General features: G+C 42.6%; 1 protein-coding gene across 1 annotated transcript in view; it reads right to left on the reverse strand.

Moving 5' to 3' along the window:
* Positions 1-6,986: 6,986 nt before the first annotated feature.
* SLC27A2 (solute carrier family 27 member 2) overlaps positions 6,987-18,831 on the reverse strand; it is a 62,684-nt gene continuing 50,839 nt past the window's right edge. The window contains exons 6-10 of the mRNA XM_061182150.1: positions 15,311-15,401; positions 14,498-14,696; positions 12,889-12,986; positions 8,400-8,530; positions 6,987-7,431 (exon numbers count right to left, since the gene is read on the reverse strand). Coding sequence (XP_061038133.1) covers positions 7,255-7,431; positions 8,400-8,530; positions 12,889-12,986; positions 14,498-14,696; positions 15,311-15,401 — 696 coding nt within the window. The 3' untranslated portion in view covers positions 6,987-7,254. The remainder of the gene's footprint in view (positions 7,432-8,399; positions 8,531-12,888; positions 12,987-14,497; positions 14,697-15,310; positions 15,402-18,831) is intronic.

Here is an 18,831-nt window from a genome sequence, read left to right on the forward strand (position 1 = left end):
ACCAGGGTGTTCAGCCAGAGTCCATGAATGTGTTTCAGGGAGTCTCTGAAGCCCTCAAAATTGTATGCTCAATTTATGTGCTTATGTTTATGTGCATTTTTCTTGGGAGAAAGCCAATGATTTCTTATCAGATTCTCATAGAAGTTCATTACCTATGATAGGATACAAATAGAGAGTTTAAGCCAGCATGATCCAGAAGATTCCAGCAGGCTGGTCAGAGAGAAAGGGTCTAGGGTGGTGTATTGACAGGCAGCTTCTGTGGTTTAGCTTCTGACACTGAAACTTTCAAGTTTCATGAAATATAATGTGGAAATAAATTGTGCTTGTCCCTGAAAAAAACATATCCTGTGTCACTTAACTGACCACTGAAATATTTGTTTTTCTTTTCCATTATGGTTTACTACAGGGTAAAATATAGTTCCCCGTGCTATACAGTAGGACCTTGTTGTTTATCCATTCTATATATAATAGATTGCATCTTCTAATCCCAGATTCCCAAACCATCCTCCTCCCTCCCATGCCTTGGCAACCACAAGTCAGTTCTCTATGTCTGTGAATCTGTTTCTGTTTCATAGATAAGTTCATTTGTGTCATATTTTAGATTCCACATATAAGTGATATTATATGGTATTTGTCTCTTTCTGACTTACTTCACTTAGTATGATAATCTCTAGGTCTGTCCATGTTGCTGCAAATGGCATTATTTCATTCTTTTTTATGGCTGAGTAATATTCCATTGTATATATGTACCACATCTTTATCCATTCATCTGTCGATGGACATTTAGGTTGTTTCTATGTCTTGGCTATTGTAAATAGTGCTGCTATGAACATTGGGTTGTATGTATCTTTCTGAATGATAGTTTAATCAGATATATGCCCAGGAGTGGGATTCCTGGGTCATATGGCAACCCTATTTTTAGTGTTTTGAGGAAGCTTCATACTGTTTTCCATAGTGGCTGCACCAATTTACATTCCCATCAACAGTGGAGGAGGATTCCTTTTTCTCCACATCCTTTCTAGCACTTATTGTTTGTGGACTTTTTAATAATGGCCATTCTGACTGGTGTGAGGTGATAGCTCATTGTAGTTTTGATTTGCATTTCTCTAATAATTAGTGATGTTGAGCATCCTTTCATGTGCCTATTGTCCATCTGTATATCTTCTTTGGAGAAATGTCTATTTAGATTGGGTTGTTTGTTTTTTTTGTTACTGAGTTGTATGAGCTGCTTTTATATTTTGGAAATTAAGCCCTTGTTGGTAGTGTCATTTGCAAATATTTTCTTGCAGTGTATATGTTGCCTTTTCATTTTGTTTATGGTTTCCTTTGCTGACCACTGAAATAATGATGAACTAACCAGGGCATGTTCTGGAACCTAAATGAATGTACTTAGGGATTTTGCTTTTTAGTATGCTGAAGATTTGACTTGAATTGTGAAAAAAAAAGTTTGGAGGAGCCCTTGGTATGAGGAAGGCAGACAGCTTGAGTTAGGCACTGTGGCTTACAGTTTATAAATGAGAAAACGGAGGCCACAGGTCACACAGCTTATACGTGGGCAAACCCAGGTCTCCTTGTCCTCAGTAAAGCCCATGCTATTCCCAGCAGACCGTACTGTTCATGGCTGTCCTTGATCAGAAGTTCACCATTCAGCAGACCCCTCTAGTCCTTCACTACAGTTAAATGTTCCCTCTCTAGGTTTGGAACTTGTACGTTTTTTTTTTTCCTGCACACTATAGTCAGATAAAAGCTGTGCTCACAAGCAGCTTACCCATGGTGAGTTCATAGGCCAAAAAAATCATTTTCTTTCCATTTCAGATGGTGCTTTTACAGGGAGTGGTTCTGAAATTGGTTATATTAACAGTGTTAAAGGTAAACAAAGCTGGCCACTAGTTAAAATAGTAAGGACAGATTTTTAATCAGTAATAACTACTGCAATAGAAAAAAGAGTCTGGCGTGAACTGGACTCAACTTGATTTGTACAGCGGTCACTGGGCATTTTAGAGGGAGAATGGGGGAACAGGAGGGATGCACGCAGGGACTTAGTATGAGTCAGGGAAGTGAAAAATTACAAAAAGCAGGAAGAGGGGGTTGGTCCATGGGAAGCCCATCTGGGTTTGCTAACTGATGCTTATGGAAGTTAGCCTCCTACCCTCCCACAGAGGCTGGGGGACAGGGGCCCTATCTTCAGGTGTTGGCTGGAACAAACGGTAAATCTTTTGGCAGCCTTGTGTTTTCTCAGGCAGGCATTTTAAGGGGATGTAGGATCATCCCAGGGCTGTGGCCTTGGGCTGTTAGAAATTATGCTACTGTTTTGTTCAAGTCTTTCTAGGCCAAGGTTGAGGCCTAGTAGGGAGGAGGGCTCAGAGGAGCCTGGGTAGAGAATCTTTGTCAAGAGCTTATAGTTTCATATTACCCTTGTTCTCAATCGGCGGTTGCAGAACTTTGCTGCATACTGGAATCGCTTGGGAGTCTTTAAAAAAAGTACGGATGCCTGGCTCTCACTCCCAGAAATCTTGATCTAATTGTTATGAGATGGGCCTGGGCTTTGGGATTTTTGACAGGTCCTCAAGTGATTCTAATGTGCAGCAATGTTTGAGAATGTTCTAGAGCTGCTTGCTGTTCCGAGGGATGCGTGCACTAGAAGCATTGGCATCCCCAGGTGCTTCTCATGCACCTTAAAACTTGAGAAGCCCTGCTCTAAGCCAGTGGTTCTCAAATTGAGCCTGCTTCAGAGTCACCAGCAGGGCTTGTTAAAACATAGATTGCTGGGCCTATCCCCAGCGGTTCTGATTCAGTAGGTCTGGGGTGGGGTCTGGTCATTTGCATGTCTGACAAGCTCCCAGCTGATGCTGATGGTCTGGGACCACTCCCTGGTCTATAAAGAGGTTGTCTCTTCTATCAGTGCTAGGCGGGAGCTTAGCGATGCCAGTGAGCTGTGCAACTTTAGGTATGTACGTCACCTCCCCAGGCTTTTTTTTTTCTTTTATCAAACAAAGAGGTTTGACTAGACACTCTCTAGGATTGCTTTTAGTTTTGCTGTAGCAAATAATACGTGTGTATCTAGTAAATAGACACTGTTAATGTGAGTTTTCAAGAACAATTGCATGCTAAAGATGACAAAGTGCTGCTTTCTACTAGGCCTTTCCTGATGCCTGCACTTTGAGTCACACCAGATCTAAGATCTGAGCTTCAGTTAACAAAAGATAATCCATGTCCGAGGAAGTGAAGTACACTAACTAAGCACACATGATGTGTAACTCGGGATGTTTTCCTGTCTGTCAGTTGTTTACCAAAATGCAGCCCCTGATCAACAGCATCAGCATCACTTGGGAATTTGTTAGAACTGCAAATTCCAATTCTAATTTCAACTCTGGGGAATGGGCCCATCAGTCTGCGTCTTAATAAGACTTCTTGGTGAAGGTGACTCTCAGTGCTCAATTTTCTTTTTTTTTTTAAAGCTTTAAATAGTTTATTTTAGACTATATCAATCTCCTGAGTCCTCTCTTACAAAATTCTTTCTCTAGATTAATGACTATTATGATGAAAGTGTCACTCTCTTCATTATAAATTCAACTATTGAAAAATACCTTTAAGAGTTAAGGTTCTTTTTGAATTTTATTTTGTTTATTGTATACAGCAGGTTCTATTCCTTATCCATTTTATACATATTAGTGTATATAGGTCAATCCTAGTCTCCCAATTCATCAGTGCTCAAGTTTGAGACTCGCTGCTGTGCCTGAACTAGGAGACTCAGACCATCTATTTAGCTCATCCTCTCTGCCTCCAACATGCCTCCCCCAGTGCCCACGCACATATAGCAAAGCTTGCATAGGGAACCAGGTGTTTATCAGGATTGCTTGATGAAAAAGCAGTAGATAATTATTGCCTACCTGGTGCCAGGCACTGGGACTATAAAGATGAGCGAAATAGATGGACTCTGTACTCTCATGGAGCTTACAGCTTCATAGAAGCATGACGTCTGTGCAGAGGGAAATTGCCAATCAGAATGGAATGCACCATCAGCTATATATCCATATTACAACATGGCGCTCTGTGCGCTCTGGGGAGACGGCACCCACATCAACTAGAAGACCTGGGTTGGCCAGTCGGCCCGCCTCCCCTGGAACAGTGCCGCAGTGACGCTGAGGGACACCTGTCCTGTTAGCTGTCTCTTTACAGTCTTCATGCAGCCCCACCAACTGCAGTGACAAAATAATTATTATTTTTTATTTTTTAAGAATTCTTTTTTTTCTTTTAATTAATTAATTAATTTATTTTTATTTTTTCTTTTAGCTGTGTTGGGTCTTCGTTTCTGTGCGAGGGCTTTCTCTAGTTGCGGCGAGCGGGGGCCACTCTTCATCACGGTGCACGGGCCTCTCAGTGTCTTGGCCTCTCTTGTTGTGGAGCACAAGCTCCAGACTTGCAGGCTCAGTAGTTGTGGCTCACGGGACTAGTTGCTCCGCGGCATGTGGGATCTTCCCAGACCAGGGCTCGAACCCGTGTCCCCTGCATTGGCAGGCAGACTCTCAACCACTGTGCCACCAGGGAAGCCCCAAAATAATTATTTTTGAAAAGTTCAAACACATGGAAAAGACTCTGGCCTTCCTTCTAGGGGTCTTTCCAGTCAGCTTTCTTTGAAACCCTGACATGACTTCCCAGATAGAGGCTTGGAAAACACCATCATACTGTGCTGAGCTCATCTCTTGGTCCTTAGCGGGGACCCACTGAATGCTCATAGAGCTGATGTACGAACGAGCAACACATGTAACAGATCATCTCTTAGGGAGGGTCACTGTGTTTTTATACCGATTCTTGTTAGCTTCCATTTCAGATGCTGAAATTTACTAGTTTTACCCCCAAATTATTTTGGTTTGGAGACTCATTATGTGAGTTTTGGTTTGGAGACTCATTATATGTCTCCAAACAATACACCTGAAATCAGAGATCTGTTGAATGATTTACATGGGTATCAGTGTATTAAAAAAATCCACTTGTACTTTCAAATGAGGAAGATGACTTGTACAGACATTTCTACGGACACAATTTTTGATCCTTCTAAAAGAGAAAAATCTGTCTTTAAAGTTGATTATCTGTCACAGGATGGCTTGATTTTGTTTACACATATGCAAACCCAGGTCTTGAGGATATTGTGCTGGTGTCTCTATCCATCCCAATAGAGCTGTGGTTCCTGGCCTCAATCATGGAGGTTTGGGGAAGCGAGAGACTGAGGAAGCCATCCGGCTGGGAGGGAGAGTTTCTGAGTTTCTAACTGGGAAGTCAAAGATGTGGGTCAAAGGTGGTCAGGCCCCAGCAGGCTTTGGTTCCAGAACACTACTGTTCTGGATATTGGTGTAAGTGCTGACCTGTCACCCAAAAAAGATGTTCCCTGTGACACAGAATGACATCACAGCTTTAACAATCTCTGCTTACAACCTGATTCACTTTAGCAAGATTCCAAGTAACACAATTGCACAATGTTATACTTTCAAAAGCAAAGGCTGGGCTATTTCCCATCACTTGGGTTAAAATTTTCACAGGGAGATCAATAAAGCAAAAGCAGAGATACCTAGAATTTTGCAAAAATTCCCAAATGCTGACCCACAAGCAACAGTTGTTCTAAATTGTTGCCTAAATTCACAGAGATGCAGTGATATCCAGAGTTTTCCTTAGGCCATCCTCAAGTCCCTTATGCATATTAAGTGCTCAGGGAATGTTTACTGTTGGGCATAATGAGCGGGATTCTGGTCATGAGTCTTCTTAGGAGTCTCCTCTAAAAATGTGGAGAGAGTTTAAAAAATATTTCTAATACTGTGTTGGGGGTGGGGATGGCCACCCCTCATCATGTATCATTGAGAATCCCTGAATACGTTTGCCTGGGGCTTTTCAGGGACTAAATTGAGGGAGAATTAGGGCTCCTTTTCTAGCTCCTGGTCATCTGAAGATGTTCTCTAGGGAAGGAAACTCTACCTGTTTTAGGGAGGCTGGGGTGAACTCGAGTCACACTTCCTAGATGTGAACTTAGTGAGCATGATGCTCCTGTGACCTAGGACAAGCTCTGGTAAGGAATATGTCATCTTGAGGGCCACCACCAAGGACCTGCTCCTGGAACTCTGTGACTGACACATGCAGAGCTTACGGGGCTCTACTCAGAAAGGGTGGCAGCTGAGTGTAAGGACAAAGAGCCTGTCTGAGAGAGCTCCTTGCAGGTCCCAGATCCTCCTGTGCCACACCAAAAGCCCTCAGTCCTTGAACAGGCTCTCTGGCCGGACACTGGCTGTGGAGTGAAACCAGCTCTAGACTGAGGAGCACGTGAGCCTGGGGGTGCGAGCTGGACCTCTGGGACTTCTCTGGTGCACAGTTACATTTTCTTTGGGGTGCATGGAAATTATAAAAAATGTGAGACTTTACATGTTAAAAATTGGGAGATTCACATAAATATCTGGATTTCTGTTTTGTGAATAATCAGAAGATCTTGGAAGTACCTGGGCTATATAGCCCCATGACAATAATCAGCTGACTGAAGCTGCGTCGTGGCTGTCCCCAAGTTTTCCACGTTCATTTGGGACCGGCTCTTCTCATCTGCATTACCAATACAAATCCTGAAGACACTTGAGTTTGCAACCCTTGATATAGCTAAAAAGTTTGCTGGATACCTTTTATGTATAGAGCTCTGATGCTCTAGACTTAAGCTCCTTCAAAGACTATAGGTGGCTTTATCACTTGTTGGCTAATGCTGTAGACAGTGGCCAGGATGTTTCTGGGGGGTAGGGTTGGCCTTACACTAGAGCTGGATTTCCATTGGATTGTTCATTGGGGACCTACCCCCTCAACTCCCAACTCCTTACCACTTTTTACTTAGAATACCATTAGCATTATAAACGGGACACCTGTGAAAAATTACCAATGATACTGTCAGGCTCAGGGTTTGCATTTAGAATCAAGTCAGGAAGAAGTGCCATCGCATATGTCGGTGTTCATTTATTTTATTACATATTTTAAAAAATAACATCCTCCCTCTAACAAGCTTAGTTTGCAAATACAAACAGTAGGTGCAAATTGAAAAACAATTACATCTAAATCTTTTCACTTGCAAAGGTTCGGGTGTAATTTTAAAAAGTCTCCCCTTACTGGTATGCATAAAAAAACTGCACTGCACAATCTTCAGTCAAATTAAAGTGGGATTATATCAAGTAGCTGTACTAGGTCCATTCAGTTTCTTTCTAGAAATACACTGAGTTACCCTCCTGGTGATATTCAGAGTTTCAGAGTTTTATCATTAATGGCGTTGTAAATGTCCTCAGTCATCGGCACATACATTTCTGCTTTGTCATCCAAGAAATACAAGGCATCTTTGATAACTGCAGGGTTAAAGCCCTCTTCCATGAGGGTCACTTTTCGGTGTTTAAAAGTTCCAGTGATCTCAATGGTGTCCTGAAAAACATCAAACAATCATTTGAGAGCTGCGAAAGCAGGTTCTGTGTGATACCAAGATATCCTGTCTTCAGAACCTCCACTAGGGGGCCCTCTGTGGAGGTATTTTTCCTTCCTTTAAAGCTTGACGATCACTTGTGGGGAGAGAGAGGTTGCTGACAGTGGAATACGGAGCAGAAGAGTCTGTCACTTGGTGAGCTTCCGGTATTACTGGAATATTCGGATTAATGGTGGGGTGGGGAAAGGAATCATCTACACACAGACAACTTTTTTTTTTCAGCCTCTTTGTGACACTGAAGACTTGTTTCTTCTTCAATAAATAGGTGATGATCTGAGGATATTTCAACTTTCATGTCTCTCAACCATCACTGTAAAGCATATGTCAGTGCTTTATGAACATCAACAGAAATAACCGTTTAACCTTAGCAATATCTGGTAATCTAACACTTCTTTTCTCAAATCTTCAGCTACAGAATCACAGAGCTCAAGGTCCAAAAGTGAGAGTGTTAAACTAAGGGGTTAATGTTTGAGAAAGAAAAAAAAAAAAATCTCTATCCGTGACAGGTTAGCCTTTTGTAGTTCCTACTGGCTAAAGATGCCCAATTAAAGTTCACATCATAGAAAGGTGCAGGACTTCAGTGGATTTTTCCATTCTTTAAAACTGGAAACAATAAATAAGAGGGTCGGAGCATTTCTATTTTGTGTGTTTGTTATACCTCATCAAACAGACTTTGTGAGTTATTTGCTAACACTGTTGCTGAATGAACTGCCTGTGGTTTTAGGGGAAAAGGGATTAGGATTTGGTTTCAGCTAGCTATATTTTCTGGTATTTCTGCTTCTTCATTTAGCTTCCTGAAAGGGTAGTGAAAATTTGGCCGTTGTGCTCGCCATGGTAGAAGAGGAATTGTTCCCTAAGATGCAGGTGTCTCCAAGAGAGAGGATAACAACTTTATAATAAGGGGTCTCACCTGTATTCTTAGAAACCGGGGCCTTGCATAATTGGGCAGGTAATCGGCCACATGCTTACAGAGTTTCCTTCCATCAAATTCATGGTCTTCCTTCATCTTGATGGAGGCCATGCCAATTCGACCCTCGTGACCTAGAGTTAAAGTGAGAAAAAATTAGGTGGGTTGTAGCTATTTATTTTATTTATGATGCTTTGCTAGGTCAAAGAACAGAGAACTGAGACAGCATTATGGCATGGGTTTCTTTTGGATAGCTGGAATTTTTATTTCAAATATATGTTGAAGTTAAATTCTAAAGTTGAATTAATGATAACAACAAAACAACATGCTATTCATTGGTTGAATCTTTATTACATGCCAGGTCCTTTACTAAGTGTGCTTTATGTACTATCTTATTTAACCCTCACGACAACCTTATGAAGAGGTACAAAGGTTATCTCCATTTTACAGGTGAAGAAACTGAGGCTTAATGACATTAAAAGACTTGTTCAAGTTCATGCAGCAAATACTAGGCAGGGCCAGAAATGGAATTGAGGCAGGCTGGCTAAAGATCCTGTGCTTATTGACATCATCCTTCTTGGCAGCCTAGATGTAAACACCAGAATGGGAAAAAGGTTGAACTAGTGGCTAAAACAATTTTTTGGACTCTGGTGAAAAACCCTTGCCCCCCTGTCAAGGATAACTGGGCTCAGGTTGTTCTTTGGGTCGCAGGTCAGGTCTGTTGTGCTTCCAGGCACAAATGTCACCTCTGAGACTTATATAATCATGGTTCCTAATAGCTTTGCCTCTGCATTTCAGAGAGGCTGCGGGACCAGAGGGTGAAGGCAGATCAAGGTTGAGCGATATGTGCCCACCGCACCCCCGCTTCCCCACCTTGATGCCCTCTAGGCCAGAGAGGTTGTGCTCTCCACAGGGGAAACAGATCCTAACAGCTCTTTCTTCCCGGTGTTGAGAACAATTACCATTGTTTTCTTGTGAGGACAGTGGTAATTACATATTAATACCTCTTCTACCTGATCTGGCAGACCCAGTGGGAGTCCAGGTCCGCTTCCCTGAACTACTTAACTGTAATCAGAGGTGGGGAAGGAGCCGCCCTTCATCACCTGGGCCCCAGCTTTCGAAATCTCTCCCATGGTGATTGTGTGTTTACCCATGACTCTAAAGAAGGCAGAAAACAAGAGGAAAAATTATAAGAAAGGAAATGCATCCTCATTTGCTTTGCCTCTTATCTGAAGGAGGGAGGCAGGGCACCATACCCTCTTTCTCTAGGGGTCCCTGGTAGCTGTCTCAAAGGTACCAGTCTCAGGAATCTTGAATGTCTCTAATGAGCTCCTTTTAGAATTAAGGCAGAGGCTGATGCAACAGAAATCTTCAGTGTCAACTGGCTCCTTGCTTCTTGCTCTGGCAGAGGCAATGCCCAACCGAGAGGTGAATGGGGCTGTTGGATCTCAGGTCTCTGTCCTGACTCCCAGAGGTTGGTTGGGGCTAGTTCAGCTCCAGGGGGAAGGTTCCTGTCTGCAGCAGTTCGGGCCAGAGGTTCTCTAGAGTTGCACTATCCAGTATGGTGGCCACTGGTCACATGTAGCTATTAAAATTAATTATAATTAAATAAAATGAAAAATTCGGTTCCTCAGTTGCACTAGCCACATTTCAAGTGCTCAACAGCCATATGGTAGCTATTGGCTACCATGCTGGACAGTGCAGATATAGAACATTTTCAGAAAATTGCAGAAAGTTCTATTGATAATATAAAGCTCTAGAGAGTAGTTTGGCAGTTCTGGTGTCATGTCTATTCTAGGCCCAAACTTAGAAGTTTCCTCCTGGTCCAAAGCTGAGGTCTGTGAAGGCCTTGTTCAGCCCTTTGGTAGTGAGAATCACCCTGGTGGACTGATGCCTTTCTCTAGATAGACCTGCCACATTTCTTCTAGGCTGCAAGAGTGGCACTGAGAATCACAGAATCTGAAAATAGGAGAGACTTTAGGGTTCATCGCTAATCTTTCACTGCTGTAAGAATTCTCACAGGATCCCAGGTGGACAGCCAGCCTCTTTACACATCCCAGTTGGTGAGACATTGTCTGCCTCAGGAGACAGACCATTCTGTTGTTGGTCCCTCTGGTTACAGGAGAGTTCTCAGGCTAAAATTTGCTCCCTGGTCATTTCAATCCATCCGTTTTATTCTGCCCTCCAGCGCAACATAAACACAGCTGCTCCTTGTTCTACCTGACTTGTCTCCCAATCATTTGAAACCCATGTGCCTCCTCTTCTTTGTTCTATATCAATGGCTCCTAAACTTTACTGGGTGGTAGACCCACTTGGGAATTAAAAAAAAGACACATAGATTGAGTCCCAAACCCCAGATCTGGGCTTTAAAAAGTTTCCCAGATGATTCTGATGACTGGCTAAAATTTCAGAACCACTAGGCCTCCATGCTTCTCAGACTTTAGTGTTTTTTAAAAATTGTGGTAAAACATACAATCCATTATTTTAACCATTTTAAAGTATACAGTTCAGTGGCATTTAGTACGTTCACAATGTTGTGCAACTATCACCAGTATCTAGCTCTAGAACATTTTCATCACTCCAAAACCAGACTTCATTTGTTTTAAGAATCACTGGAGGGCTTGTTAAAACACAGCTCCCTGGGCCCCACCCCAGAGATTCTGGTTCAGTAGTTCTGGGGTGGGCATTTTTAACATGAGAAATATCAAATTTTTAACAAGCTCCTGGGCGATGATGCTGTCGCTGGTCCAGGGACCCTACTGTCAAATGAAAAGAATGCACAACGGGAGAGTTGTGAGTTAAGTTTTATTTGGGGGCAAAATGAGGACTATCGCCTGGGAGACAGCATCTCAGATAGCTCTGAGAAACTGCTCCAAAGAGGTAGGGCAGAAGGTCAGTACACATGGGATTTTAGTGAAGGGGGAGTACATGCAACCAGGCACGTATTTTTTGCAGAAGGTATCTGCTAGTCTCATGAAGGTTGCTGATAGTCACAAGGAGCAGATGTCACCATGAAGGATTTTAGTGCTTTTCTGGATAGAGGAGATGCAAGAATTGGGCTCATAAAATCTTCTCCTGAAAATATCTATCTGAAGACCTGTTCTGCCAGTTTTTCCCAGAGCACAGAGTGCCTCATTCCTGATCTCCACCTTGAACTCCTTTCAGGGCGTGTTGAAGGTCAGCAGCTACAGTGGCTCGTAATTTGATCCTTGTAGAGGTAGATGGCAAGTGCCAATTTGTAGGTGACACCACTTTGAAGAGCAGTGGATTAGGCCTTTCTATTCCATTTCCCATATTCTCTTACCTTCTCATACCCATTTTTTTGTGTTGTTACTTTAAAAAATCCAGCAGCTAGAAGGGCATGCAACATATTCCAGGTGGGGTCTGTGAGAGGCCAGCATGGTGCCATGGCTGACAACCACAATATGGGCCCTTGTGTTAATTCAGCCTGAAATCCAACATGAGACGTATTCTGCACCCCTCAGACTCTGACCTGAGATGTGGCTACACTTCCTGTCAAGTCATTGTCACCGGGTTGGAGAGGAGCAGGCAAGAGAGAGCCTCAAATATTCTTTAAAAAATAAAAGGACAGCACAATGTCATGTGAAACTATCATAGCTCAGGTAAAAGGGACTTTGGGATTTCCATTTTGAGTATAGATGAGAATCCCAAATACTGAGTTCTAGGCAATACCAATTCCCCTAGTACCTTACATTTGGATAGTGATTTGGAGGTTTTAATTCTCTCTGACATCTATAATTAAAATGATTTCTTTTCATGACAACCCTCATGTACGTGTCTGATAAATATACATTTAGTATTTATGTAATGAAAATGAATTAGTTTTCTCGACAATCTTAACAGCAGGATTGGTATTATCTCTAATTTAGTGATTTGTGTGAAGTCAAACAGCCAGCAGGTGTTGGAGCCAGGACCCAAAATCAGACCTCACTCTCCCCACTCTGCTGGCAGAGGCAGATCTGCAGACAGAGGCTTGGTGACAGCACTTTGTATGATGATTCTGAAACTCAGTGGAGCAAGCTGGGGTCAGGGACTTGGTTTAAAAGAAGAGTCTGGAAAAAATCAGCTCCTTCCTGGCTTTTTTCCTCTAGCAATGGCACTTGCTCTTATTTGTGCCTTGCAGTTCAGAGGCCAATATACCACTTCCAAGCTATCAAGCATGATACCTCTTTTCTTGAGGCATGCCAAATGCTGCATGGACCCTGTATCATGGAGAGATTTGGCTTGCTTGAGAGCCCAAGAACAGCTGGGGAGTGAACCACAGAGGAAGGCCAGGTTCAGATGTACTGACCTGTCTGATTTATAATGGCACATAAACCAGACATAAGCCCCTTACTCCCAGGAGGCTGGGAAAGAGTTGTTTGATTCTCCAGCTGGCAGGAGGAAGTGATGACAAACTTTGCCCGGGGGTTAAAATTATGTTCAGTTAGTGTAGGAGTTTTGGCATTGATTTATAATATCTTGTGCATACCTGGCACAGACACGCCATAAACATTCACTTCTTGGACAAAATCAACCAGTCCTACTATGTCAGCGACTTCAGTGGTGGCCACATTTTCCCCTTTCCACCTGGAAGAAAAGGCAAGGTTAGCAGAGGTCACTGGTGGTCTGTGGTGCAGGTTGTCTGTGACAGGTGTTTCCTCCAGACCTCTGTGGGGTGGCTGCGCTTGTCTTCCTCACCTTGGCCCCCAAACTCTCCAACTTAGTCATGGGAGAGGCACCCTGCTTGAGGCATGAAAGACAAAGGCATAGACCTAAAGAACAAAATGTGGAATTTTAACGTTGCCACGTGAAATGTGATACACAGAATGATGTTCTAATGTTAAAATATGGGCTTGGCCTAAGAAAGGCACTAGAAATCAAAAATAAATCTCAATGACTTTTTGCTGTGTTTAGGTCTCTCACTTCCCTCATTCACTAACTTTGGCTGCTATTTAATTCAGTTAGTAAATTTCTATTAAATAGAATTTCATACTTGTATTTCAGGGTCTTATGGCAATGAAAAAGCTTTTAATAAGAAAGAAAATATCATACTCTATTTGTAGGGAGAATAATGTTAGTGCCCAATCAGGTGCTAATTTTTCATTTGATAAAGAGTTAAATTTTGTCTTACATTTAAAAATTCTTCAGATCTCCCAGAAGTATCTTTTTTAGTAACATGAAGGTGGCATAAAATAATGATATAGATCCAGAGTCATGGGATATTAGAGATGGAAGGAACCCTAAGGATGGTTGGGACCCTCATTTCATGGGTGAAGGAACTGAGGTGTAGAAAGATTACCTGCCCGATAACACAGCTGCTCAGGGGTAAGAGGAAGCCTGGGAGCTGAGTTCTTCTCATTCATATCCATGCTTTTTCTACTACACCCAGACAACTTCCATCTCTTCCTCATTCATTCATGCAAAAAGTAATCACTGTACTAGGTGCTGGGGGGGGGGGGCGAACAAGCAGACACAGGGTCTGGCCTGAGGGAGTTTATATGGGAGGGAAGCTGGTTAAACAGAAGTGTCATGAAGCTGGAGGACCATGCTGTTGCTGAGAATTAATTTCATGGTCTATTACGATGATTTTCAAACTCCACTGTGCTGACTTGTGGGTTCTGTGGGAAACCATCTGGTTGGGAATGGAGAGTGGGAGGGAGAGGAGCAGACGGGGCTCAGAACCCTCACCTCCTCTTCAACTAGATCAGCTTCACATTAATTTGCATTTGATTTTATCTGAGAAAAAGCCTCATGATTGGAAACAGTATGAAAATCCCTGGCTGACCCGAGTGACTGGTAATAATTGAGGATAAATGGGAGGAATTGGATGGACTCAGTTATTTAGGTGCCCAAAATCAGACACGGGTTTTCTCTCCTAGTTCCATCTGGTGTTGCTCAACCAAGATAACTATGCATTGCAGAGTGGTACCCCATGTGTTTTGCTCCTTGTTTTCTGGGAATACAGGAGGTTGAATTGACACGCCAAAGAGATAGAAGGAAATGGAGTACCATAACCAAAGTGGAATGAGACTCTAATTTAGGAGTAAGCCAAATTGTGCCTGTGTTTGTTTTTGGCTCAATAATTCAGAGAAACCAACCGGAATGTATCTCCAACTCTGTCGTGGAAGTAGATAAAATTTTCGTGGTCCATCATTAAGAGATCTCCACTGTTGAAATAGAGGTCTCCTTTCTTAAAGACATCTCTCAGTTTTTTCTTCTCTGTCTGAGTCTTTCCTCCAGCATAGCCACTAAATGGTGTGAGTTGTGTGATTCTGCAAACCAGGAGTCCGACTTCACCTAAGACAGAAGAAAGTAAATTGTTACTTTATGTACTAGCAGTAGGCAAATTTTAGTATTAACCTTCTTTTAAAACTGATGCCATACAACCCAGTGGCAACAAGCTGGCTGCAGGAAGAGTCATTTTACATGCATGTGTACATGTATTTCCGTATACATCATATACACACATATATACACCATGCACACACACACACAGTACATTATTCTCTATGGCCACACATTTGTAATTCTTTTAATACTAATCTTTCACTGAATAATGATTTACACACACAATTAGACAAACGCCTAGTAGTTTAAGCTTAAAGGAAAGGCCCCCTAAAGCTAACCGTAGTTTTGCAACCATAATTACATATCCCCTTCTGCAAAATGCTTACCTCATAATCAAGAAATTATTAAGCTAGGTTTCAAATTATAGTTATATTACGTGTAGTGGTAAATTACTATCTTTTGGAATTTATCTATTTCCGAGAGTACGAAAATAAACCTCTTTTTTTCCCCCACTTTGATAAATTTTACCATGTGTTCATTTTAGCAGTGATATGTTAGTTCTTAAGAGTCACTTGGTTAAGGTAAGAAAAGGCACAGGTTAATTGAACAAAAATCCACTGTACCTTTGGGAACTTTGATGCAATATCCATTTCCATCTCGAACGGGTTCATCTTTCTCCACATCATATTTAATCAGCTCATAAGTTACGACTTTCTAGAGAAATTAAAATGGATCATTCTGAGCACATATTCTTTCACAAATTTTTCTTTTTTATTGTGGCATAGCATACATAAAGTATACAAAGTGCACATACTTTAAGTGTACAGCTTGATGAATTTTTGCATATGCATACGCTTATGTAACTGCTGCCCAGATCAAGATACTAAACATTTTCATTACCTTAAGAAGTTTCCTCCTGCCCCTTTCTGTCAAGTCACTATTCTGACTTTTATTGCCATCAAGTATTCTTAAGCATCAAATAAATGAAATAAATATATGCCTTAGTATCTGCTGCTTTCACTCAACATAATGTCTGTGATATCCATCCCTCCCTGTTGGTGTTTGTGTCAATGGTATACTTTTTATTGCCATGCAACTTTCCTTGTATAAATATACCACAATTATTTATCTCTTCTCCTGTTAATGGACATTTGGATTGTTTCTAGTTTTAGACTATTAAATATTAAGCTATTATAAACATTCTCATGCATGTTTTTTGGTGGACACATCACATGTGGGCTTTTAAAATCTTGTTTAGGGGAGACCTTCACGATGGCGGAGGAGTGAGACGTGGAGATCGCCTTCCTCCCCACAAATACATCAGAAATACATCTACATGGGGAACAACTCCTACAGAACACCTACTGAACGCTGGCAGAAGACCTCAGACTTCCCAAAAGGTAAGAAACTCCCCACGTACCTGGGTAGGGCAAAAGAAAAAAGAAAAAACAGACAAAAGAATAGGGGTGGGACGTGCACCTCTGGGAGGGAGCTGTGAAGAAGGAAAAGTTTCCACACACTAGGAAGCCCCTTCACTGGTGGAGATGGGGATAGGCGGGGGGTGGGAAGCTTCCGAGCCATGGAGAAGAGCGCAGCAACAGGGGTGCGGAGGGCAAAGTGGAGAGATTCCCACCCATAGTATCGGTGCCGACCAGCACTCAACAGCCCGAGAGGCTTGTCTGCTCACCCGCCGGGGTGGGCGGGGGCTGGGAGCTGAGGCTTGGGCTTCGGAGGTCGGATCCCAGGGAGAGGACTGGGGTTGGCTGCGTGAACACAGCCTGAAGGGGGCTAGTGCGCCACGGCTAGCTGGGAGGCAGTCCAGAAAAAAGTCTGGAGCTGCCAAAGAGGCAAGAGGCCATTGTTTCCTGGTGCGCGAGGAGAGGGGATTCAGAGAGCCGCCTAAACGAGCTCCAGAGATGGGCACGAGCCGCGGCTGTCCGTGCGAACCCCAGAGATGGGCATGAAACACTAAGGCTGCTGCTGCAGCCACCAAGAAGCCTGTGTGCGAGCACAGGTCACTACCCACACCTCCCCTCCCAAGAGCCTGTGCAGCCCGCCACTGCCAGGGTCCCGTGATCCAGGGACAACTTCCCTGGGAGAACGCATGGCGCGTCTCAGGCTGGTGCAACATCACGCTGGCCTCTGCCGCCGCAGGCTCGCCCCACAGTCCGTACGCCTCCCTCCCCCCGGCCTGAGTGAGCCAGAGCCCCCGAATCAGCTGCTCCTTTAACCCCGTCCTGTCTGAGCAAAGAACAGATGCTCTCAGGCGACCTACATGCAGAGGCGGGGCCAAATCCAAAGCTGAACCCCGGGAACTGTGCGAACAAAGAAGAGAAAGGGAAATCTCTCCCAGCAGCCTCAGGAGCAGCGGATTAAATCTCCACAATCAACTTGATATACCTGCATCTGTGGAATACCTGAATAGACAACGAATCATCCCAAATTGAAGCAGTGGACTTTGGGAGCAATGATATATATATTTTATTCCTTTTTCTCTTTTTGTGAGTGTGTATGTGTATGCTTCTGTGTGTGTTTGTCCTTATAACTTTGCTTTTACCATTTGTCCTAGGGTTCTGTCTGTCTGTTTTTTTTTTGTTGTTTTTTTTTTTTTTACTACAGTTAGTTTTAGAGCTTGTTATCATTGGTGGATTTCTTTTTAGGTTTAATTGCTCTCTTCTTTCTTCCTTTTTCAATTACTTTTTAATTTTTTTATTTTTAGTAATTAATTTTTATTTTTTATTTTAATAACTTTATTTTATTTTATTTTTTTCTTTCTTTCTTTTTCTCTCCCTGCTCTTCTGAGCCATGTGGCTGATAGGGTCTTGGTGCCCCGGCCGAGTGTCAGGCCTATGCCTCTGAGGTGGGAGAGCTGAGTTCAGGACATTGGTCCACTAGAGACCTCCCAGCCCCTCATAAGATCAATTGATGAGAGCTCTCCCAGAGATATCCATCTCAACACTAAGACCCAGCTCCACTGAATGACCAGCAAGCTTCAGTGCTGGACACCCCATGCCAAACAACCAGCAAGACAGGAACACAACCCCACCCATTAGCAGAGAGGCTGCCTAAAATCATAATAAGGTCACAGACACCCCGAAACACACCACCGGATGCGGTCCTGCCCACCAGAAAGACAAGATCCAGCCTCATTCACCAGAACACAGGCACCAGTCCCCTCCACCAGGAAGGCTACACAACACACTGAACAAACCTTACCCACTGGGGCAGACACCAGAAACAATGGGAACTACAAACCTGCAGCCTGAGAAAAGGAGACCACAAACACAGTAAGTTAAGCAAAATGAGAAGACAGAGAAATACACAGCAGATGCAGGAGCAAGGTAAAAACCCACCAGACCAAACAAATGAAGAGGAAATAGGCAGTCTACCTGAAAAAGAATTCAGAATGATGATAGTAAAGATGATAGAAAACCACGGAAATAGAATGGAGAAAATACAAGAAACGTTTAACAAGGACCTAGAAGAACTAAAGAGCAAACAAACAATGATGAACAACACAATAAATGAAATTAAAAATTCTCTAGAAGGAATCAATAGCAGAATAACTGAGGCAGAAGAACGGGTAAGTGACCTGGAAGATAAAATAGTGGAAATAACTACTGAAGAGCAGAATAAAGAAAAAAGAATGAAAAGAATTGAAGACAGTCTCAGAGACCTCTAGGACAACATTAAACACACCAACATTTGAATTATAGGGGTCCCAGAAGAAGAAGAGAAAACGAAAGGGACTGAGAAATATTTGAAGAGATTATAGTTGAAAACTTCCCTAATATGGGAAAGGAAATAGTTAATCAAGTCCAGGAAGTGCATGTTTCCAAGGAGAAACATGCCAAGACACATATTAATCAAGCTATCAAAAATTAAATACAAAGAAAAAATATTAAAAGCAGCAAGGGAAAAACAAAAAATAACATACAAGGGAATCCCCATAAGGTTAACAGCTGATCTTTCAGCAGAAACTCTGCAAGCCAGAAGGGAGTGGCAGAACATATTTAAAGTGATGAAAGGGAAAAGCCTACATCCAAGATTACTCTCCCTAGCAAGGATCTCATTCAGATTCGACAGAGAAATTAAAACCTTTACAGACAAGCAAAAGCTAAGAGAATTCAGCACCACCAAACCA

The sequence above is a fragment of the Eubalaena glacialis genome, chromosome 2 (assembly GCF_028564815.1).
Source record: "Eubalaena glacialis isolate mEubGla1 chromosome 2, mEubGla1.1.hap2.+ XY, whole genome shotgun sequence".
NCBI classification, from domain to species: Eukaryota; Metazoa; Chordata; class Mammalia; order Artiodactyla; family Balaenidae; genus Eubalaena; species Eubalaena glacialis.